We start from the raw sequence: 25,458 nt of genomic DNA on the forward strand, positions 1-25,458 counted from the left end.
GACTCAAACTAGACATGATTTTTTAAAGTCTCACCCCTTCACTCATGGGGATAGATAGAACAGACATGTAAGTGTTGTATCAAAATGGGTAAGTTTTGGTAACAGTATTTTGCATGAAAACACATAAAATGCCCCTGATTTTTGTATGATCTTTAGCTTTTCCCCGCATTAATTGCAGAATGGACGAAGTCATCGCACTGCTTAACCTCACCGGATAGCACATCAGCTAGAACACCGATGATGTCAAAGGCCTCCTGCAAATCACTTGCAGAATTCATATCATCGAGCCATGCGAGCAACTCCTTTGAAAAACCTACCATCTCCTTCACATTCACTAGTTTCTCTTTCATCACCACCTCCCACCCTTCCAAGCTTCCACTCTCATCTTCCCCTTCCGAGGCTACAGAAGTTCCTTCTGCTCTAACAGGCGCTCCATTTGCTGATTTTTGAACTTTGAAGAAACGCTGCAGCTGCTCAATCAAACCAGTATAGACAAGCATTGGTCGAATGATGGATAATAGATCATCAGGACCATCTGATTCAGTGCTAGGGCTTCTGCTAGGGCTTCCGGGATCCGTTTTGACCATGGCTGTTGAACTGGATGATCCACGAGTTGACCGGCCATGAGTGTGCTGCATGTATGCATGATATATTCCACGCTGCAAGAAGGCACAGCGGTGCTGCAACCAGGATTCATAAGACTCCGACAGGAGTGAATTCACCATCATAAATTGGACAGTTTCTTCAGTCCCCACAGAAGGTTGTGTTCCAGATGGAGTGGAGGGCCGGGAATCCGTGGAGGAAGAGGTTAAATATGCTGAGACAGCTTTGGCCATGCTATGACGCTGAGTGGGGATTCCATGATCAAGAAGGTGACGAGCCATTTGGATCATGAAAGGAAGAAATCTGGAGTTGCTCTCGCTTCCTCCACCTCTGCATTCTGCACTGAATGATGCCCCAGTTGCAAATCGAGCTAGCATCTACATGACAGAAAATCCATGAAAATCCAATAAATACATGTAGATAATTCAAGTTACAGAACCACACCATAATTTAGAAAGGAATGCCCCACATTAGTGCATATATGGAAGAAGGATGCATACCTCAGTACAAATTGATGTGATCCACCAAAAATGGCATTAAAAAAAAAATTAAAAATTCCCCACGGTACCTTCTTATTTCTTAATACGTTATTTACATCCAAAAAAAGATAGTAATACTCAGAAAAAATTTATTTCAGCTTACTTTATATCAAGAGAAAATCTTAGATAGGATCTTTATTTCAACCCGTGGGTACTTGAATGTACTGTAAAAGAGTACTCAAAACGCAGAACTCTATCTCAGTTATCCATTGTGACTTGTGAGTGCAGGCTTTTAATTGCAATCCAAACACAATTTAAACATGATAAAAGTAGAGAGAAGGGGTAAGTGACAAGCAAAGGATAGTTATGTACCAAAACAATGTCATATGTCAACAGCCGGATCCTGCTTCCATCAGCACGTCCAAGATTATTGAGGTTGTCCCAGAACTGGTCAACAAAGCGAATATACTGTGGTAGAGGAACAGAAGGACCTCTCACAGGGAATAAGGAATTACAAAGGGATTCATTATTCCTAAGGGCTGCACCTTCCCACTCTTTCTTAGGATTCTTCAGAGCAGCATCTGCTCTTTTGGCTTCCTGATGACATTGGAAATGAATGATATTGAAGTAACTCACAGTCGTGTAAACATACTCCCCACGTGCACTTCCTGAAGGGCCAACACCTAGGTTCACCCGCTTGCTGTATGAGTAAACACCCAGCAAGTCAGTAGGCCTCAAACTGTAACCCTCTCGGCAAACCATGCATGCCAACCCATCTTCCTCCTCCTCCATGTCTTCCAGACCTTCAAGGACTGGCCGAGCAACAACAATTCGCTCACCGCCATCTGAAGCTAGTTCCTGTCGCATTCCAAGCCCCTGTTCCAATTATCAAAATGATTATTAGTTTTTAACACTTTACCTCATTTTATTGGAAGCAACAACGATATTTAGACTGCATTATGATTCATTTTAATGTCTTGTTGGCTTCAAATGGCTCAATACTAGGGAAACTGTGGAGGGAAGCATTAAAAAAAAAAAAAAAAAGAAAAAAAGAAAAAGGAAGAGGCTAATGAAGCTCAGCATCTGATAACACACATATCGCTCCTGGTATAGAGGAGAGTACCCCCATGCATGGGAGATTGGGGGGAAAGAGAAGAGAGAAAGAGGAGGAGGGGGAAGGGATTGAGAGATTTTCAACAATCCGTGGTAAGAAATGTATATAAACTTCAATTAGAGGATACAATCCGTGGCATGTATATAGGATACATGCCTATAATCTCCGATTTCTTTTTCCATGGCATGTAAATCATATGCCACTGAATAATAATCAACAGAAGCTATTGAATTTAGCGAATATAGGAACGCATTTTGATAGCATATATAGGTACATAAAAAAGCAGAAGTTATGCAGTGGGTTCAGTGGGAAAGTACCTGAAGCAACTCCTCTCTCTTCCTCAAAGCTCGACGCCTCATTTCATCCCTCGTTGCATTCCGCAACCTACACACCTTCTCCTCCAAAAACCCATCTCCTTTTCCTTCCTTATTAGATAGTGTGTCTAACAAGTTCTCAGCCCTTGCCCCAATTTCATTTTCTCCAGAGACTCCTTCCAGAGCATGAAGCAGTGGTAAGATTCCACCCTCATCAATACACCTTTGGGTGGCCAAATGCCCCATTGACAAGCCCCTCAGCATAGACAATATAAGTGGTACAGAAGGCAGTTTTAAACCCATTGCCCATTCTGCGCTGGATCTAAAGCTGGCCTGCCCCGCAACTGCAAAACTATTGGTCAGATGTCTGATTGCAAAACCAGTAATACCCTTTTCTAGGATAATGTCCTTTAGTCTCTCTCCACAGGAGCTTGTCTTAAGCGACTCTGAAACTCTAACAAAATTTTCGAGGGTAAACCTCTGCTTGGCAGCTTGCTGAGCAAGGTTCTCATCTTTAGGATTGTCTTGGTGTTGTTTCTGCAACCGGTCAAATTCACCCCAGTCTTGCAAGTAAGGGCTAAAATGCTGGACCAGTGCATCCATTGCAGCAGGTTCACCATATGTCAAGTAGGGCAGGATTCGTGCAACCATCTCGGTGTTCCTCTGCTGTTTGTTTGATTTTTTATGGCCTAAAGGATGTGACAGCCTTTCCAGGAACATGAGAACTATTTTCTTGGCCTGTTCACCAGTGCCGGTTTCTTCGCTAGTGACAGTAAAAGCACTCTGTGTAATGCTAATGTTGTCGGTTTCGTTTGCTTCCAACGTCAGACTTTCAACAATCAAAAGAATTCCTTCAGCTGGCTCCATGGCCTCCACAGAGAAGGCACGCCTTGCTGTTTCAAGAAGTAGACCTAAAGCTCCTAGTCTCAATGCAGCACGCCTGTTCTCTCTTATTTTGCAACAATGCATGAGGAGATTAAGAACCGCAACCAACTGCTCTTGATTGGACTTAAAATCATCTCGCAAACGCTGAATATTTAAATGAAAGTCAGATGCCTTAATAGAAGTCAGGAATAGTCTTCTTTTACATAACAAAGAAAAGTCTTTGAAGACAATTGAAGTAGAACAAAATTGTAAAGAAAGATACTTAATCCACTTTTACAGTTACAATATGGTCAGGTCAAATGGCAAGAAGTGGTTATTGGAATCTGATAAGAGAATGACTAGAAGCACAGGGTATACATTCATCTGACCAAGTGCAGACATGATATATTAATATATGTAAATATATGTGTTTATAACATGGCATTAACGCATAACTTGAAAGAATAATTTTTTGAAAAAGAAAAAAAAAAAACAGCAATCTAGGAAATTTGTTGACTGGATTTTATTTATGTTCTTTCTGATAAGTATTGAGTCTATATTCCTATCAGAAAGTCATAGGCAAATTGCACCTCCCATACAGTGAAACACAATTCTTATTATTAAGAAAAGAACCTATGCTTCATTTAAGATAATACAAACTATTTTCCACGTACAATTTCTATTTATATACATAAATAATTATTTGAAAAATGTGAGGCAAAAATCTACAAATCGAACACTATGGTGGATTTACTCTGTGATACCATTTTGACTGACATTTCATTTCATAGATAAATAATTATTTATAAGAGGTTAAATGCTTCTACAATGTCCATGCGCCTTAGAGCCTTCTCTGTAGTTCCACATTATCCAGCCTTTTTTTTTAAAAAAAAAAAAAAAAAAAAAAAACCAACATTGCTATGGGCAGTAATAATGCAATAATTTATCTCAAAATCCTCTGCCATTTTCTTCAGCCAAAAATTCCGATGTGCCCAAACAAAAATGACCTTGTAAACATTTTTTTTGATAAGTAATAAGTATATTATCAAAACACGCAAAGGAGAAATCAGAAAAGGTGACCTTGTTAACATATTGTTGAATTTCAACAAAATAGAATTAATCATTTCAAGATAATACAATTTTAGAGCAACCTTTATTTATTTATTATTATTTTTTTTCTAACAAGTAATCACAAAAGTCATTAAAATGGGCAGACACAACCCAAGTACACAAGGAGTATACCAAAGAGAAGCCTAGCTAGAAGCAGAGAATAGATCTAAGAATACGGAAAAGAAGTTGCCTACACACCTGGATCATGCCCAAAATAATTTCAAGGCCACCATATTCACGAACTGCAGCTGCTATGGCAAACTCAACCTCTGGATCTTGTGTCTCTTCTCTATCTTCCTCCAATTCTTTAATCATAGGTTCAGTTGCTTCACCATCTAATCCCTGCCAATAACCACCAACATAAACGTTACTTGCCTCTCACTAGAACAAAAATGGACCGAACATTTAACATTCACTATCCTCATACACAATCCTTCAACAGTAAATTTTGTAAATGCTTCTGAACATCAAAATATCGTGATCATTTTACAAAGCACCAATGTTAGATGTGAACAACAAATGCATTGGATAGATCTCAAGACACAGATAGATTCCAAGGGCAGAAACCATACACAGCCAACCAAGACACAGATAAAAGGTAAAAAGGGAGTTCTTTTGTTCTTTGGGACCACACTTGTTGATAAACTGAGCAAGCTATTTGTTGAGAATAATAAATTAAAAGATAGTATCAACAAACCTGAAGACGGTAAGTCACAGTCATAGGTGGACAGTCTTTGGCTGAAGCAGCAGCGCTAGGAGATAACAAGGTAGTGTTAGCCAAAGTGCTTGAAGATTGACTTGACTTTCTCCATACTAGCTCGTAAACTTGAGCAATGCTCAAATCAAGAGAGATGATATTCCCAGCAACTAGCAACTCCATGCCATAATCATCTTCAAGAAGACCCAACATATCCAACTGATGGCAAATTTTATTCTTAACATCACGCATCAATTGGCCAATCTCAGCACTGGAATAAGGATTCTTAGTCATTGATCCCCTGATGAACTCTTCCTGCGTGTGTGCCTTGTTAAGAACCAACAGATACACAGGCTCTTGTTTGGATGGGCAGATCAGATTGCAGAGCTGCTCTAAGATAAACTGCACATGCAGGTTAAAATAATTCAGAAATGGGAAATCACATAAACATGATACAAACACTTGAGCTACATACTCATAAATAAAACAACTAATATAAAAATACCAAACACTAAAGTTGTATGATCTAGTCGATTATACATCACTCATCCAAGAAGTTATTTATGTGAATGAAGGTAGGACGCAAAAAGAATCTCAAAATTAAGTTCAAACAGATTGGAAACAGGCATATTAGTACTTTAATGATTTCAAATTTTTCTATATCTGATCAAAGAAGTTAAAAAATAGTAATAAAGCAGTAGCTGAAAGGAACAAAATAAATGGAGTACAAAATAAGTATGCCATCCATACCAGACAAGTTCGTCCTTTTTGCTCCTCCCTGTGATTTTGCAAACCACATATACAGGCCCGAATGAACTGTCGTTTGTTTTTGCTGCTTTCAAGCAAAAGGCTGTCCAAAAGATCTTTTAAAAGTCGGTTGCAGTCACTAATCAACTTTGTTTTTTGCACTATCAAGCCACGAATGACAATAAGTGCTTCAAGGATTTCAGAGAGCAGATTGTCTTGCATGAATCTGGCACCAAGATCAAATTGTATTAGATATGAAAAAGGAAACGAGTTTAGCACAAAACAAAAACTGTATGGAAGATGATATACCTGGATCTAATATTGGGAACCTCTAAAAATTTTCCAAGGAGCTCTATAAGCTTGTGAAGAATAAATCCCTGTGAAATGTCAATATGCAGGCTCCTTTCCAGAGACTCTATATTACCCACCTCTTGGGTAATTAATTTACATATTGTACGTAGACATCCACGCACGGTCAAAAACAAGCGGGCATCTTCTGAATCTATCATCTTGAAGAGCAACTCGAAATACTCAGCAGCACTTTCCCCAGCAGACAGTGTTGCCGGCAACAGAGACACTAGTAAGTTCAACAACCGATATCTTCTTGATGCACTCTGGGCACAGAGCAAGCTCATCAACATGCACATTTCTGACCTTATTGATTGTGAGCAAGCACTCAGAACAAGTTCTGTAACCCATGACCCAAGTTCAAATGCTGATAAGTCACCCTTAGCCATTTTACAAGCACGCCGCTTCCACCTTAGTGCATATTTAAGAGCCAGATAATCATGTTTTTGGGGCCGAGACCTTTGGCCCGCAACTTTGACTGCCTGAGACACCTTGTATTGCCTTCTAACAAAATCAAGATAAGTTGCTCCCTTCTCCCATTCAGAATAGCTCAGTAATTGGATATCCTGAGTCTTATGGGAAGCATCCCAGTTCCTTTCCAGTGAATCTGGCTGAGACTTGCTCCCACTGAAAACACCACTCAAAGACCCAGACACATTAGGGTTACTTTCATCCTTTGTCTGCAAATCAGGGGCAGATTTTCCAATGGCTTGCTCTTTGTCTGCAGTATCAGGTTTTGGAGGAGTACATGCCTGAGATATAATCCTCAGACAAGGAAGAATTACATGCTCAGATATCGCAGGATGTTTGGCACCCAATTTAATAGAAGAAAATAACAGTTGAAAAACAATACGTAATCTTGATTCCCAGAACTCATCAGCCAGAGAACACACTTCAGAAAGCAATAACAACTCCTCACGGGTAGCCAGAGCAATGTCCATCGAGCGATGATGTTCAAGGCAATACATGACTTTCTTCTGTATAAGGCCGTTCAACTCAGTCACCGCTTTTATATCACCCTCAGAGAAAGCACAAAGTACTGCCCTTGCTTGAACACGGGCAGTTTTAGGACCTTGATGAATGTTATTTTCAAACAACTCAGATAAAACGCCAGATGCAACAAGTTGTTTCTTGGAACTTGCATGCTTTGATAGCTCCTGTAATACTTCAAGGCACTGTGTCACAAATGTAGTTGCACAGCCATAGCAATTATTTGGAGACCTAGATACCACAAATCTTGAAGCAGCAACTCCATTATCAGAATGTTTCTGGTGCAAATAACTCATCAAAACACGACGTAACCCTTGCAGTGTCTGAACACTTTTACTAACAGAATCAAAAGCTGCTTTACACTTCTCACCATACAGGACACCAAGAAGAGCAATTTTACGGTTTATCTTAAATGAAGGCCCGGGCAGAGAGACCATCATTTGCTGCACAGAGTCTTTCTGTTGTGAGTCCATCTCATTCTCACCAATGCTTGATACAATCTTAAGCAAGGGTTTCTTGAAGCCCAGGAGTTGCTGATATCTCCTATGAGCATTTTCTGATTCAGATTCTATAGCTGCTAAACCCCTCTTCATATCGTCATCATTCTCCATGTTATCAAATGTAAAACTTGGCTTTGCCATGAAATTGAACTCAAAACGGCCATATTTGCTGTACCCACACTCATTGCATAGAAAAGAATCCAGATTCTCATAGTTGATATTGCGGCATTGCCTACATTGATATGCATTCTCATGGCAATTGCCACATATCCCATGCTTATCAGTGACAGGTCGACTGCAACGAGGGCATTGCAATGGTTCAAGGGATAAGGCCTGTAGATTTTCATAGAAAGAATCAAGCTCGATCATGAAGTTGCAAGCAGTGATTGGAATGGGGAACTCTACTTTTAGCTCATTCTGATTGAAAGCAAGATGACAACTCTTTGCACGCTTCCACAGCGACCAATTATTTTTCAATTCCGATAAGTCAGCAACAGGCCTATTATTGTAGTACAAGTTCAAAACTTTCACTGATTTAGACTTTCGAGCATCATGAACATTCATTGTCACGGTCTGAATGGTATAACTCCCTGTGCATTTCACTATGATTCGGTTGTCAGTAAACTTTGTTTCGGATTTCAGACTTTCTAGCTTCATCCTGCTGTAAGGTACTTCAGGTGAGCTGCAGGCCACACAAGGTTCACTCTCAAGATAGTACCCATCAAATTCCACCAAAGCACTTAAAGTGTTGTATATGCGGGAATTTGGATGATTAGCCAATAGCTCGTTTTGTGAATGAAGTGTCTCAAAAATGCATCTAATAACATCAGGGGTCAAGCATCGATCCACAAGTTCAGCATTCTGTGACTTTGAGCCAATATCAGGGACTTTCCCCAGCAACCATGTGACAAGTTCTGCATATTCAACAATGTTCTGACCATACATTGGCAATATTTTGAATTTCTGCAGGAGAGCCATTAACAAAGTTTCCTTGAATGACTGCTTCCCATGATGCCAGACACCATAAAGAACACACTTGGCCTCTGCACGCACGGAGCTTGAATTCCATTCCAGTAGAAAACTATCTATGAACTGCCTCAAGACATCACCACCCTTGTCGGTGAAGATATCTAACACTGACTCCATATCTAAACAGGACTTCTCTGAACCAGATTCAGTTCCATCTTCACCTTTCTTTTTCTTCTTTGAATCCAGAGATTGAGTACCTGATTTGTTTGAACTTATTCCTGTCTCCCCTGCTTCAGTTTTCTGTAAACAATGGCCAATATCCTTTCCTGTATAGAAGGCTAAATTTAAAAGTTTTAATGTCTGAACAACTGACTCCTCTCCAAAATAAAATATTCCATTCATCAGGAAGGGTAAAACATCTCCATGCCTCAAACAGTATTTCTGCCAGTTCCGAGGCCGTGCAGCAGCTACCTCAGCCATAGTAGAAAGGCACTTCACAATCTTAACACTTCTCTCATATGAGACAGGGTTTTGAAAACCACCAGATTTGTCTCTGTGTTTTAAGAGTTTCTTCACTTCAGTGGAGAACTGCCAAGAGTCTCTAACACTGTAGTAGTGAGTTTTGCTTCCACAAAGATGCAGGAAAAGCCTCCTTGCATATCTTCTTACAAAAGTTGTATGAGGATTGTTAATGTAACTGCAGAGAACATCCTGATATCCATCCAGCTTCAAATCCTTACCATATGAAGTCTTGTAAACCTTCTCTTTCTCACCAGTCTTGTCTTGTTTTTCTGGCCGCACCAAGGTGTATACCAGTCGGAAAGCATTCTCTAACAGTAGTCTATGGTAGTCCATAAAGATGTCCGTCCGATGGGCTTTAGCATATGAATCCGAAAAGAAAGGAGAGAAATTACCTGCTGGTAGATCCCTTCGTACTGTCAGTAGAGACCCACATCCAGAACCAGGGCCCAAACCATGTGCACTTTCATAATTAACTGAAGGGGATTTAAAAACATGCACAAGCTGCTGTAGTATGTCCATTAGATAGTTGATAAAACTTTGTTGCCTAAGAGAATCACAGGCTCGAAGAAGCTGCGACATGAAATCATCTTTGTCCTGATCATCCGGGGAAGATTGAGCAGCAGCTGAAGTAGAGGGTGGAATCTGGATAACACTCTTGTCGTGTTTTTCTACAGTTCCAGCTGGTTTTGGAATAGAACCATCACTGCCAGGCTGGTGCCAGTTTCGGAGCATCAATGTGAAGAACATGAAGACAAGGATTGCAACTTCCCCAAAAGAAGAGCGGGATTTGGCATTAAAAGGTTTGTTGAGATTAATCTCATCCAAAAACCATTTAATCAATTTCTCTAGATCCAGGCTTTTGGGCTTTGAACTGTCAATAAAAGGTCCACCCACAGCAGATGATAGTCTGTAGAAGAATTGCATAACAGGGATTGCGTGAACCCCAGAGGTAGTCTCCATCCATCCTTTCAACTGATCAAGAAGTTCAGAAAGAAGCAAAGAATTTACAGCTCGTTTCGAAGCAGAAATTGAAACTGGATCAGTTACTGAAGCAGAAAACTCTCCAGATTCATTGGGCTCCAAGACATGGATTGATGGAGCAGAATTCTGACCACTGCCTTCTGCAGTAACTGGCAACAAGCTTGTATCACTTGCATCATCTGGTGTGAAGTGAAATTCATGGCCATCTCCTCCTATTGAATCAATTTCAATTGGAATTTCTGTCATAGGATGATCTCTAGAGTGTGGTGGAGGATGCCGATCTAATACTTCATAACATGCCTCACACAAATCAAAATCAGGACAAATGGTACAATGCCACCTTCGCCTAAGTATAGGAACAGTGGTGCAACCGTCACAACAGTACTGAACAGATGAAGTGATGGAATCTTCCTCAATCATGACTTGTGTATTTACACCAGTTGTGTCAGAAGGTACAGGAGCAGATACTGTATTTTCCACTGCATCATCTGTAGCTAACATGGTTTGCTTTGGAAACGGAACCTGAAGCAACCTTGAAGATATGGCTAAGCTGAAAAAGACAAGGATATCTAAGTACCTGAAAAACAAAACTCAATTCAGACACCAGATGGTGCAGCAAAAATGAATATAAGTACCTGCTGGAAGTCTGAACTGCCTCATTGGGCAAAAACATAAGTTTCTTGAGTAATACAACAGCAGGTGTCACAGATCGTCCTGTATCCTTTCCATGTAAAGCAAGGCATTCAGCATAACAATAAATGAGTTCCACAGAAGATATAACAATATTGTTCATAGTTTGTGTGTCAGGCTGCTCTAATTCCAAGATTCCCCATAAGACTTGCATAAGCCCATCCACGACTTCAGAACCTGTACCAATGATACGAAAAGCAGGTTATACAAGATGGAAGTGATAACCACCTCAAAACTCCAAACAACAAATTTAACTGAATAAAACTCGTAGTCTAGTGAAGAAACAATTTTTGAATACTTTTGGACAACAAACTAGTTTTGGAAAATGATCTGCCTCCCCACCCAAATAAAACATGCTTTAGACACTAAAATTTTGCAAAAATCACCTTCTGAACTTAGCTGCCAAACACCAGATTTCCCATTATTTCGTTTTAAAATGTGATTTTTGTCCTCAAAAAGCTTTACCAAGCGGACCCCTAGTGTGGTATGCTTGATATATATTGTTGATCTACTTCCTAAAGTTTTTTGGGACTAAGGGTCCACCATCAAAATTGATGCATGTATCAGCAGCAGCCATAGAATTCAACAAATTGACATCATCAGCATTGCCCAGTTTAACATCTTTGCACCATAAAGCTCAAAAAAGAAATGAACAAGCTGATCGAAATTTGAAAAGAAAGGGAAATCAAGTCAGGACCACATGTGCTTTTTGTCATTTTGACTTTAAGACTCCATTATCAATTTGATATATTTGAGACTTAAGTTTAGGCCCATTCTAAATTCGAGACCCATCACCTTTTCCGTCAAATGGGTAACAAAAATGGAAGTGAAGATACAATTATACCTCTCTAATATAAAAACCAAAACAGCAAAAAAGAAAAGAAAAGAACCAGCCCCTAATAGGAGGGGTGGCTGACCAAGATCCCCTTCACCGAGGGCAACTACCCGACTCATGGGGTGTCCGCGAGCCACCCCCTCAGTAAGAGGGTTGGCCATGAGCCACCCCTTAGGAGGTGGCCACAAGCCATCCCACTATGAGGGGTGGCAGTCAACCACCCCTCTATTAAGTGCTTCTTCTTTTTTTCAATTTTTATTAGAGGGGCATAATTATATTGTTACATCTATTTTTGTTGTCTATTGACAGGAAAATTGTTGGAGGTCTCAAATTTAGAATGAACCTAAATTTGGGTCTTCAATCTATCAAATTGAAAATTGGGGTCTTTAACTGAAAATGGCAAAATGCACAAGAGTGTCCTAACCTGATTTCCCACAAAGAAATAAATGATCCTTTTTGTTTTGGATTCAACTGAAACACCATGCACCAGGAAAACCCAATTGAAAATGGCAAATAAAATCTACAGCAAAGTTGCTAATTAAAGGCAGTCATGCACCTTGAGCTTAATGTGGTGGTGTTTGTTCTATCAAGAAAGATTGAAACGCGAAGGCAAGGAACTAGTAGAAGTATAAATATGAATTCATCGACTCCATTTTAAAACAATTCACTGGGCAGAAACTATTTCAGAATTGGTACACCACCAAGTTTTATTTTGTTTCATCTAACGTTGTACAAGATGCCACGTGGTGAATATGTTGCCACGTCATTTAAAAAATTTAAATGCATCATATATACCATTAAATGAAACAAAGTAAAATCTTAACCGTGAAATGATTCATCTCTATTTCAACGGGAGGATCCTCTCCATATCCTTGTCCCACAATTTTCCCTTTTTAAGGTCAGCAATCCAATGACTGCTCACCACCGGCATCAGTCCTCATGCAAATATATACCATGACCATGATGAATTTTTTTAGCAAATATCTAGTTCAAGTTTCAGGAGCATAAACAAATGGAGAAGGAACACTAAGACATATGTTAATACATGGTGAATTAGGAAATTTAACAATACCATTCATCTCCAGAAAAGTAGCCAAATTAGACCGACGCTGCAATGCAATCTTAGAGACTGCACGCATCTGGGCAGTAAATTCTTCAATAATCCACCTTCCTGCAGTACTACCAACTGCAAGCCTTGAAGAAAGTGCCACGGCTGATTTCACCACCCCAAGGAGATGCATGGTATCCTTAACCTAAATGAAAAGATTCAGTTAGATTGGACAGTGTTATGTGCAAATAAATATAAGAAGTTAACACCCAGCCTCACAAAAAGGAAGGGGAAAGTCAATAACACATAATACAATGGAATTAAGTACATACTTGATAGTATATCTCTTTTTTAGGGAATACAGCCTGCAAGACACGGCAAGCAGCAGCCTGCAACAAGGGTTCCCTGTCACTTTCAAATATTGTTTCTAGTAACTGCTTGCACTTGAGTTTGCTCAGCTCCAGTTTTACTTCCTCAACTTTTGAGCATCCTTGCGACCTACACAATGAATAAAATCTAGATAAAAGCTTAAGACCATCTGCTATGACCTGCTCCTGAATAGAAGCAGACTGCATTGACCGGCGCTTTTTCCCGGATACTGCAAGTGAGGAATTGGAACCAAGTACACGAGCTTCCATATCCAGAACTGCATCCATTTTCTCTTTCCAACCAAATTCATCTTTAGCTCGACCATATACTTCGAGTGAGTCTATTCTAGGCAGTGCAGAGCCATTAAAGGTTGGTCCAACAGTGATTGTAAATTCTTCATCAGCAAGGAGTGATTCAGCCACTGTAAATGGTATATCATACCAAGAACGCATGCCCTCATCTAATTTAACAACCCTTTGGAAGATAGTAATATCAGAAGGAATGTGGTTTGCTGAAGTATTACCCACATGCACACGAAAACCAACCATGACTATATCAGGGTTTGAATTGAGGACAGATATCTGTGAAAACAGGAGTATTACAATTAGAGAAGTTTAAGATAGAACTGAGGACATACAAATAAATCAAATAAGAATGCCACTAAAGATCAACCAAAATGTTACAGTGCAAGACAAGGGACAAGATCCAGACATAAACCAATAATTGTATCCTCATCATCGTCAGTATCATTACAATTATGATTAAGCCACTACCCAGGCTTATGAAGGACCAATAAGAGTACGAAACACAGGTACTAGGAGATATGCCAATTCTTTTTGATAAGAACTAAAAGCTACCTATGATAGCAAGGAGAAGCTAATGAAACCATAGATGGAAAGAGGGCAGACAGAGAACATGATAAATAGACTGTAAAGAAACAATACCTTAAATCCTGAAGGGATGGGGCTTTCTAGAAAGCCGTCCTCAGATGCCAAGCTCTGCTTTGCTGCTTCAGAATCACCATTTCTGATGGCATCACCACCTAATTTCACATCTGCTGTAATGCACACTGTTTTCTCAAAAAAATCAAGTGGGAATTCAGGATTTACACCAGAATAAGCTTTATTGTTGAGGATACCAGAACCCAATTTTTTAACTTTCTCCGATGCCGCATTTGCACCAGCATCAACTCCAACAGGGACATGTGAGTAGATTTGAAGGCTGCCATCGTCATGTAGAACAAGACAATGGATTTTGTCTTTGGATAAAGGCTTGTAAGCAGTTACCCCAACTATGGGTGAGGTTGAGCTCACTGCATGGCGCAGGTTTTGTGCAATTAATTCATGAGCTCCCATGGATACAGCCAGTGCAGAATTTGATTTCAAACTAGAGAAGCAAACAAATAATCCACTGCCAGCCAGCAACTCCTTCCACCTATGAAGTCCAGCAGGACGCAGCTCACCATCTTGCTCCTCATATACTGAAGATATCTCAGTTAGAGATGTTGCATTGGTACTCAGCCGACCTATCAAGGTTGTGCCATCTTGATAGGATATGAAAAGTAATTTATACATTGATGAAAAGTACAAAGAGGAGCCTTTAGCATGAATTTCTTTATCCTGAACACGAATAACTTCCTTGAGAGGCGTGGCTCCAACATTAACTTCCACTGACAACTCTAGCCAAAATAAGCTGCCACATTCTGAAAGAACAATAAGAAACATCCTCCCCTGGGAAGCCAAATAAAGGGTAGCATCCACAATAATGTCATCTTGCAATGTGAAGTAGTGCATGGGACTGATGTTGTCCTGTGACAGATCATATATTTTCACAAACCTGTTGGTAACCACCATCAACTGCACCTGAGAACCTGGAACCCAATCTACCCGCCTGATATATGCACCTTGCAGTGCTAGTTCAATGGCAAGACGGTCAGTCACTTCGCCACGAGGGTTCAAAGTGAGGACCTGGCAATCTTCATAACCAGCTACAGAAAGATAGTTCTCTATGACTGAATTGAAAGCAAGATGGACAATTTCGAAGCGAACAGCATTCCTAGAGAGGGGCTTAACATTTGTCTTGTCTGCTGTCACAGGTGCAATGGTAGCTTGTCCAATTAACTGCCCAACATCAAAGATAGCAACTTTGTCACCTTCTCCAACAGCAAGTCGACCACGAATACTGACACTGAGCAAGGATTTGACAAGAGAACCACTTGCTAAATGTGATTTAAGTTCCTTGGAATTTGAATAATCTGCCTTTATTTTTAAGTCCAATGACCCACTTTTGTATGCCTTCTTCAATTGCAAGATATCAACACCATAAGAAAGCACCTTATCCTCACCCAAATTGATTTTCTTGTCTTTTGAAAGGTTAGAGTCTCTTCGGCTAATTATTGAAGGCAACGATGAGGAGCAAAGGTCAAGCACCCGACCCTCTATCTCAAGCTCCTCCAGTAGCTGTGGAATCCTATCTTGAAGCTCTCTTGGAATAGATGGCCCGAGGGAGTTATCAACATCTGTATTAACATCTTCTTCAAAATCTGAATCACTGTCCGGCAGCTGATCTCCATCCTCGGTAAAGGGTAAGAAGGATTGAAAATTACCAGAACCACGAGCAGGAGTAGTACTAGTTCCAGTGAATTTGCGAGGCTTCAAGCACTGACAGCTACTACCCCTAACACCCCCAGCTCCACAATCACAAAAGAACCTACTTGAGCGAGAATAAACAACACGATGACCACGATGGCAAACTTTTGCACAGACAGAGCAGCAACCTTTTGATACAGTCAGATCACATGTATAACAAAAGTACCAATGCTGCTCCATGAAATTGCTGCCACTGGATGTAAATGTGCATACTTTAGAAGCAAGAGCCCTTTCACTGTTACTATCCTCTTCGTCATCCTTGTCTATGCTAGCCACCTCACCATCAGAGGTTCCATCATCCTCATCTTCATCCACAGAGGTTGCATCACATTCAAGAGATGTGGATCCCCCTTCTTGATCAGCAGAAAGAACAAGTGTCTCAGAATTCTTCCTTGATCCTACCAGCCTAGAAGCCACAGATCCCATCCCAAGAGTATTGCTAGACAATGACTTTCCAGTAGATCTTTCTGGGGTATTCTTACCAGATCCACAATCCATCAAGACAATTCCAAGAAAACCAAACAGAAACTTCAGCCCTGGAAGCAAACTTTCATCACCAGCCAGCTTCTCCATCAGCATTACTGCCCTTTCTAAAAGCAATTTCATCAACTCCTCTCCTCTTGAAAGTTGCACAACAAGATGAAAGTAGGACTTCGCTACATGAATATCAAATTGCAAAAATGCAGTATCAAGTGAAACCAGCAAAGCTTCAAAAATATGACTTTGCAGTTCTCTCGATTGCAACACAGTAGGTGAGGATACAAGACACAAGATAAAATTCATGGTTGATTCTCTGAGAGAAACAGAACTTCCTTTCGCACAGTTGGCCCCAGCAGAAGGCTCAACAATGCAACCTAAAAGCCTTTTCTCCAACCATTTAGACAACCAAAGTAAATCCATGCCAAGGAACTTATTTTGTATCTTTTGTTTAAGACCAGGACACAACTCTCCTGATAAGAGATCAACAAAGAAAGAAAGAGCCTTTACATTAACTGATTCAGAGCAACAGTCATCCAGTGAGTCAACCAAAACCAACAAATCACCGCTTTGCAACCCACAAAAATCCTTCAACTGTTCTGACACATCTGCACCAAGATAAAATTGGAAAATGACAGACTTTGAAGGGTCTTTCCTGAGGCTATCTATGGTATCAATAGCCTTGGTAGTTATCAATTCATGGATACTGCTATCACCTACTCCTCTGGCATTGATGTCCCTTAGAAAACCTTCCATGTGCTTCATTAGAAATAAGTTAGAAATATCTGACCCTTCCAAGCCCACATTTAAGCTGCGATAAATAGCTTCACATTTCCCATGAATGCTTTCAAAGATCCTATCAAACTTGACAGTCATTACTGTATCAAGAATCTGGCCAAGTAGCTCAGTCTCCAGGAGGATATTTCCTCTTGCATCTTTTATTCTGATCAGCCCATCTAGCACGTAAATGATCCCTCTTATGCTAAGAACGCAAGAAAGAAGGATTCCACTGGGACTTTGTATATTAAAGGGAAAACCGTGCAACATAGATTCCCAATAGGCCCTGGATAAATTTCCTATAGCTCTTTTATCAACGGTAGCATCCAACTTCAATAAGAGATCAAGAACAGACACCAGCTGCGAAGAATTGGTCCAACCCTTTTCAAGGAGTTCATCCTGAACACATTTGTCAAATCCAGAATGCTTGAGAAGCAATAGAGGTGAGAACATATTAGCACTGTTCAGGCCATTATCAAGTGTAGCTAAGAAAGCTTTCTGATGGGTCTGCAAAAATCTGTGCAACATGGAAGTCAGCAGCCTGATCAGCATTTCAACTTGACCAGCTTCGACAATGGAGCAAATTAGGCCTTCAGCAACAGTTATATACTCATTGTCCCTAGATATGTTTTCTGTCCCTATTGGACTTGCACCAGGAATTGTATTTTTCATGCAATATCTCAAGATGCCAACATTAAGTATGGAGAGCAACAGGGACAGCCATGATCCATATCTAAAGAAAACCCAACCTAGTTCTTCGATTTCTTCTGCTATGTGCACAGCAAACAATTGCTGCAGCAGGCCAACTACTAGTCCAGGGAAGTTGGTGCCCTGACCAAAATCACCACACTGCCCTAAGAATGAGTGAGTGAAGAAGAAAAACTGCGCCACATCAGATAAGTCCAGATCCTGGGGGCCAGTCCACAATGTAAGCAGATTGTCTGATGCAGTGCCCATGGTAGGGTAATCCCAACAAAGCGCAAAGACATATCTTTCAACAATGAGATCTTCAATTGCTGCAGCCTTTTTACCTTTCCAGAAGCCCAGAATCCTTGAGAGGGTAGCAAAAATATCATTCCATTTCAAGCATAAGCCATCAATAGCCTGATCATTGCGGTATAGTGAAGTAGGAGGGGCTGAAATATCAATCAGTTGATTGATCAAGCTACTGACTAGAGGCTCTTCAACACATGCACCAGCCAAATTATTTACTGCAACTGACGCCCAAGATGATATATGATCGTTCATGTTACTAGGAAGACGTGATACAGAATGGGGGGCTTCCCTCAGTTTGGATCGCAAATCCAGAAGCAATGATGAAGGACAAGTATGTGGATAAAATATCATATGACGAAGCACTAGAATCAACCTTGAAACTATTAAAGCCCAGCATGACAACTGTGTGCTGTTAAACCCTGAAGTTGGAACATCAATTGCTCTAAGGGAAGAATATATTAAGTTTACCAGTGTTGCCTTTTCTCCTTCTGAAGATAAGTGGAATGCCATCAGAAGAATCTCAATATGAAAAACTGAGGGAAGGGTCCCAAGAAGCTCCTTGAGGCTAGGACATTTAAAACAAATAGCTTTTGCCTTCTCAACAACAAAACCAACAAACCCTCTGTATATCTGGTTTCTGAACAGGCTACCAGCCAAACCCACCCTACAGAAAAGAGTGTGAGCTAGCAAGGTCAGGGTCTGATCATTGTAAACAAAGATATCATTTCCAACATTCAGAATTTTCTCAACAAGGTACTCTTCAAGGGAATCAGACAAAGCGTGGCGTGTGAGAAGGTTGTGTAACAGTTCAAAACAAAGTTCATGGATACTCCCATTTTTCTTCTCTTCATGTAAACTGCCACTGCTATCAGAAATCCTGTCCTCAGTGCAGCAGCCCTGACAATTAAGCAAGGAAAGCAAGATATCAATATGGTCCCTGCTGATCTGTTTGCAGCCATCCTCATAAACAGAGGGAAGCCATTCAGGAGAGAAGATGTTTGATTCAAGAAAGCTCAACATTTCTGTAGCAGCTTGAATTGGCATGTTGCTATGACTGGAACTAGAACTGATAGCAACAGGTGGTTGATCATATCCATCTGTAGATCCGACAGAGCGACCACTCTCAGAAAAAAGGTTACCAAAAAGGGCTTCATCCTCATTGCAAACTGAATTTTCCAGTTCAGATGTGGAACTAGTTTTCGCACAACTGGAAGATGATCTCTCCACTTTAGGCTTTAATTTTACTCCTTCAGAATGAAGGAAAAAAATAAGATGCATTAGATTGTCCACCCACTGATTTGATGAGGGGAGTATCATTTTAAATAGCTCTTCAACTGTGCACCTCTTAAGTAAAGGAACCTTCTCGAAATGAACATGACAATAAGGGGAATCAATCGGCAGATCAGAACTGCCACTAATTCCTTTCTCAAACTCCTCCCAATTGAGAGCCTTATGTGTTTGTCTCTTGAGATCATGAATGAGTTTTAATATGTAAAGAGCGCTGCAGGGGAAGAAAGCTAGGGGGGGCTTCAGGTTAGCAGCAGACTTGCTGTATCTCCATACAGAAGAATCCAAATTGTCCAACATAGAAGCTACTATACATGCTTGAATATTCTGATAAATGCTCCTGTTGCAAAAAATAACCTGGACAAGCTGAAGAAACTCTTCCAATAGCAACAGAATCAAGCTCTCAAAACTACCCTCAACAGCCGCATGGCTATTTACAAATTCAAATCCAGGTCTAAACAAACTAGGCAATACATCAGCAAAGGAAGCAACCACTTGCATTAATTGAGCATCATATTCCACATAAGGAATGTCCTTAGTAAGACTTCCAAGTAACTTTAAGATCCTCAAACTGAATGAGAGTCTCTTACTGAAATCTGTACCTACCATCTTCTCATCAAACATATCTGGTATTGCAATCAGTTCTTTGCAGAGCAAAATCAGACGTGGGATGCATCCCACATGAGCAACAGCCCAATGCTGGGATAGAAAAATCAACTTATTCAAATCTTGGTGGAAAGCATGGGCGTTGGAGCCAGAGGTTTGCCTATCAGGTTGTATGCACTCAGAAGCTAATGTCATATGAAGCTGATCCAATGGTTTCCCTCCCACAGAGCAACTGATCCCTTTTAATACAAAAGTATGAAAAGCATGTCAATAATACAAAGTAAATCACAAGATAACATGACAGCAAGAGATCATGAGCTGACAACAATAGATACCTTGAAGACTGCATTTACTATGATTATCCAAATCAATATCAACACAGTAATCGGCAACCATCGGCAACAAGTCTATCAGGCTATTTACAGAAGAAGGCTGCAATAAGTCGGATACTTTATCCATTCCATCGACCAACACTATCTCCAAAAGTTGTACCAATTTATTCTGAAAAAATAAAACAAAAATTAGACCACAGATAACAGTAACCATCACCATTTAACTGATTTAAAACGAAGGAAGAAAAGAAAGGGTACATGCATCCATAGGTAACTGCACAATATATTTAAACAGTACATTGAAAATAATCAATTGTGAGAGAGAAATCAGGATGATAACAGTAAATGGCTGTCAAATCAGGAGAGAAATTGCTCCTCCTGTACGCAAATGGTTTGCTTAGCTTTTATCTCTGCTCTGTCAATGGCTGCTTTTGGGTTTGGAAATTCTGCTATTGGGTTTGAAAATACTGCCGCTGGATCTTCTATTGTGTATTCAAAGGTTGTTTTTTTTTTTTTTTGTTGGAAATACTTTCAGCCAGTGATGCCGCCACCGACATTGGAGCCTCACGGAACCGTGAGATCAACCAAGAACTGATGCAGAGGCATTCCAAATTTCCAATGCAGGTGAAATAAAAGGCAAACGGGTCAACGATGAAGAAAGAAAAACAATAAACGGGTTTAGGTGAGAGACAAAAAAAAACAAAAGAAAAGTAAGATTAGGCCTCAATAAAATATCCATACAGTTTGCTACAGTGATTTGGCAGTAGTTGCGAATCACTGTAGCTAAAAGTCTATTTTAGACATTCGGAACATCATCTGCTAGATGAAGAAAATGGGCCAAATTAGCTAAATATAGCCAATATTGAAGTTTTAACCAATCAGCAGGAGATGCCCTTATATCCGGAGTTTGACTCTTCTACATGAATGTTTTCAAAATAATCTGCTGGAGACACCAATATGTCATTGCTTCTTGGTTTCCTTCTATGGCAGGCTACTACATGACAACTGGCACCGGCTCCGAAGATTCTCACTAGTGCCTTTTCACTAGAAGAAGCCATAACATCTTCTTTCACTTTTAGTACATTTTATTTATGGGCGAGCGTCTGTGTTTGGAAAGGATGCTGAAAGTCTAGCTATCATCTTTCCATACATAGTTATGAATAAACATGGCCACTTAATTTATAGAACGACACAACACAGAGACACAATAGGCTAGAGTCAAACTCAATATTAAGTTTATTGTAAAAGCAACTTGATTTGGAGGTTTTAGACATTTGTTGTCTCAAACAGGTGGAAATTCTGTAACAATGTAATCAGGTTGGGCTGAGCCATGGGCTCCAAAATTTCCCAAGGTATTAGGGTAATTACTTTTTTTCCCCATCAACTACAACGCATTGTTACTTTGCCCCCATGAACTGACAATCCTACTGCCTGACCCTATCAAACTACCATTTTGTGCCCAAAACCCCCATTCCGTCAGTCAAAGGCGTTAACTCAGACGATCAACCCATCACGTGCGTCCCACATGCTATCTTGAAATTTTCTATCCCACTTTTGCCCGCGGTAGGGAAGTCAGTTCATGGGGGCAAAGTGACAAAGCGTTGTAATTGATGAGCAAAGTGACAATGTGTTGTAGTTAATGGGAGAAAATGTGGAATAGAAAATTTCAAGATGGCATGTGGGGCGCACGTGACGGGTTGACCTTCTAAGTTAACGCCTTTGACTGACAGAATTGGGGTTTTGGGCACAAAATGGTTGTTTGATAGGGTCGGGCAGTAGGGTTGTCAGTTCGTGGGACAAAGTGACAATGCGTTGTAGTTGATGAGGGGAAAAAGTAATTACCTCCAAGGTATTTCTATTTTGGCCCAGGTAAGCCCAACGTTGGACTCTAACCCATGGCCCAACTCCACATAACAACAGCTTAGTTACTTAAGAAACAACAAAACTATCCAAAGTCTATTATGCAAGCAAGCCATTCAACCAAGTAAACTCAATCCTGAATGCCCAACACTATAATTGTAACTAAAAATCATTTACTTCATGAGGCCACTTTCAGTACTTCGGTAGCGACAAGAGCACAAACATAACAGGTAACTCTAAGAGCCCCTTAATGTAGAATATGAATAAAGCTACAGAATTACAATCTGCAATACCCAGAAAGGTGTAACAGAAAAATAGCTTTGCTGATACAATAACATAACTAGTGGTTCTTTTTTTTTCTTCTTTTTTTGTTTTTTTGTTTTTTTGTTTTTAATTTGAATATGTTAAAATTTATCCTGCATCTCTGCTGATGTGGTTCATGACAAATATCTAATATTGCAAATCTTTATTCCTAATGTAAGTACTTCATAGAATCCAAAAAGAAAATACTACTAGCTTACCTAATCGGCTTACTAAAGCTACAATTTTCATATGCCAATGTGAAACCAGTGTCACTTCTCTAAAACTAAAACAGGTAACAAGCATCAATGTTCAACTTTCTAATGCTTATTACTTTTTTTTTTTTGATAAGTAATGTAAATACCAAAAAGCACAAAGGGGCAGAACCCTAGTACATAAGAAGTATACAAGAGAACGCCTAAATAGAAGAAAAAAAAAAATCAGGATTATTAATCACTAACAGAGCAAGTCAAGCAGCTGCTCAAGTGAAGAGAGTATAGAAGAAGAAGGTTGTGAGCTCTCCTAGGGGTCTCTCAGAGTCCTCAAACTATCTCACATTCCTTTCTAACTATAAACACCACAAGAGGCAAAGAGGAACCATTTTCCACACAATAGCACTCCAAGAACGACCTACCATCCACCAACAAGAAAACAAATCCGCCACACTTTTAGGCATAACCCAAGACAACCCAAAACGAATGAAAATAGAGTACCATAAAGAACAGGCAATCTCACAATGAAGAATAAGATGATTAACAGTCTCCCCATCCAATTTGCACAAGCAACATCTATTGATCCCAATAAGATTTCTCTTTCTAAGATTGTCAAAAGTAAGAATCCTCCTTAGCACTGCCATCCAGACAAAGAAAGCCACTTTCAAAGGGGCATTTGTACGCCAAATACTCTTCCAAGGGAAAGAACTAGCCTCTTTAAATGCAAGAACATTATAGAATGATCTAACATCGAATTTTCCCTTACAAGAGGGAACCCACCAAATTTTGTCCTCCCCTTCCCTTCTCATTCTATGGGAATACAACAAAGTATAAAAAGAAGCTAGCACTTCCACTTCCCAATTGTGAACCAAATGAATTTCCCCTTACAAGAGGGAACCCACTAAACTTTCTAATGCTTATTGCTGTTAGGCCAACAAACAAAGTACAAGTCTAAACAAGCTCAATAATTTATTTATTTTTCATTTGTTGATCTTATCGTGTGAGTAATTGACAAATTGAAAAACATTTCTATTCAGAACAAGTTCACTAGTGACATCTCAAAAGTCTCTCCACCATGAGGTTCCCATGGCTATCTTAAAGCAATTAAGCCATGAGAACATATTGAATGAGATTCTGATGAATAAATCAACAACAAATATGGAGATTATTGTATTTTCCAAATGTTGCATGAACCTTCATGAGAAATAATGTGCTACATAAGGGAAACGTGTATTCCTATGGATATGAAAAACAAAACCACAAATTATCCAATCTGTTCAGTACTAAATAAGTAATATGAGCCTAATGTGCAAATGTTTCCAAATAAATCAATGATAAACAAGGTTGTTTTGGTTTTTTCACCATATGCAGCATCAGAGACAATGAATGCATGTAAGTAGAAAAATATACACGATAATCCAGAAAACCACTGCCAGTAGAGTATGTAATAACAACAAAATAGCAACACAGCCCTCAAAGTACTTGACAAACCCCACAACACATACCTCATGGCACAAGGGAACTAGAAAGTCAATTAATTAATAGCAGATTTCATAAAAGTGTCACTCAACCCTCTAACAAAAACACTAAAAAGATTGGCATCAAATTGAATATAAGAAGCATTTTTCAAAACGAACTTCAAGGTATGTACAATTTATTAAAGAGTCCATTTCCAGAACTAAAGCTAAATAACATAAAGCCTACATTAAAATTCTTAGAAGAGAACAGACAAATTAGAAGGAAAAATAAATCATAAGCTCATTCCCATGTGAATTGTCTAAGAAGCCACACAAACCTGTATACTTGAATCATCGCCATTGAATTCTGATTTTTCCAAATAAGATATAGCGAACTCCAGTGACTGTTGAACGACCGCAACTATTAATGCTTCAGCTTGCTCCACTATTCATTCAATCAAACCAGAAAAAAACACGTTAAAAAAAAAAAAAACTTTGAGCTTCAAATGAAATGTACTTCCACTTTTACTAGCATAACCTTCTCTCAGAAAATCAAAGCAAAAGCCAGCGGACTACTAATAATCTAACTGATTCTGTGTAGCTTCTAAAATACTTTTCTCACTTCCTGAATCACAAACTGCTATACAGGTCGCTCTCGCAAGAAAAGCACATTCTAGAGAGGCTAACCAAATCAAAAACAGCTACAAAAACTAAAGCAAAACCAATTGTCGAGAAATGGAAAAAAAGAAACTTACGTGACAAAGATCGAGAAGCGGAGGCGATCGCAGACGCAATCGCACAAGCAGCTTGAATCTGCGACTCGTTCCACAATTGGAGCCCCGACCGGGCGGCCTCGACGCCGCGTTTAAGGATCAAGTAGAACTTCTCGAGCGCCGGTCTGATGGAGTCCTCGGACCGAAGCTTCTGGAGAAGATCGGTGGGCGAGAGGGGCTTGGAGCCGACGAAGAGAGCATCGGCGAGGTTCGTGAAGAGGAGGCTCTCGGTGTCCGCCATGATGAGCGAGACGATCGAGAGTGAGAATTTTGAAACGGATTAGTGCATGCAAGCTTATAGATTACGCGAGAAAATAGCAAGAGTGTGTAATATATGTCTGTGTGTGGGTTTGGAAGACTGGAGAAGGGTTTATAGGAAAAATGGAAAATGAGTCGAGGCGGTGGCAGGGAATTTCTTTCTTTTTGGGCTTATACTCCAACCACAAAAAAAAAGTAGGGTTTTTTCTTTTCTTGCAAGTAAAAGTGATTCTTGGGTGGAATTCCGATGTTGTTTTTCTTTTCTTTTGGAACCTTTTATTAACCTTTTGTAAAG

General features: G+C 39.9%; 1 protein-coding gene across 1 annotated transcript; it reads right to left on the reverse strand.

The window, feature by feature from the left end:
- On the reverse strand, positions 1-25,293 carry LOC132180550 (auxin transport protein BIG). The gene is made up of 14 exons (XM_059593425.1): positions 24,888-25,293; positions 24,471-24,577; positions 20,307-20,472; positions 14,125-20,210; positions 13,144-13,761; positions 12,836-13,016; positions 10,874-11,105; positions 6,238-10,788; positions 5,932-6,154; positions 5,182-5,583; positions 4,683-4,826; positions 2,514-3,539; positions 1,455-1,958; positions 1-980 (listed from the first exon to the last, which is right to left on the reverse strand). The coding sequence occupies exons 1-14, from the start codon at positions 25,144-25,146 to the stop codon at positions 153-155; spliced, it is 15,327 nt and encodes a 5,108-aa protein (XP_059449408.1). The 5' UTR covers positions 25,147-25,293; the 3' UTR covers positions 1-152.
- Positions 25,294-25,458: the final 165 nt, after the last annotated feature.

Source organism: Corylus avellana, chromosome ca5 (assembly GCF_901000735.1).
Source record: "Corylus avellana chromosome ca5, CavTom2PMs-1.0".
Lineage (NCBI taxonomy): Eukaryota > Viridiplantae > Streptophyta > Magnoliopsida > Fagales > Betulaceae > Corylus > Corylus avellana.

What these genes read in the sequence shown, in the direction of transcription:
- LOC132180550 (XM_059593425.1), bottom strand. Translation starts at nt 25,146, where the DNA reads ATGGCGGACACCGAGAGCCTCCTCTTCACGAACCTCGCCGATGCTCTC. An exon ending in GTTCCCAATATTAGATCCAG is followed by an intron (nt 6,155 to 6,237) that starts GTATATCATCTT and finishes TCTTGGTGCCAG; the next exon opens with ATTCATGCAAGACAATCTGC. An exon ending in AGAGAGAGGAGTTGCTTCAG is followed by an intron (nt 1,959 to 2,513) that starts GTACTTTCCCAC and finishes TAATTGGAACAG; the next exon opens with GGGCTTGGAATGCGACAGGA.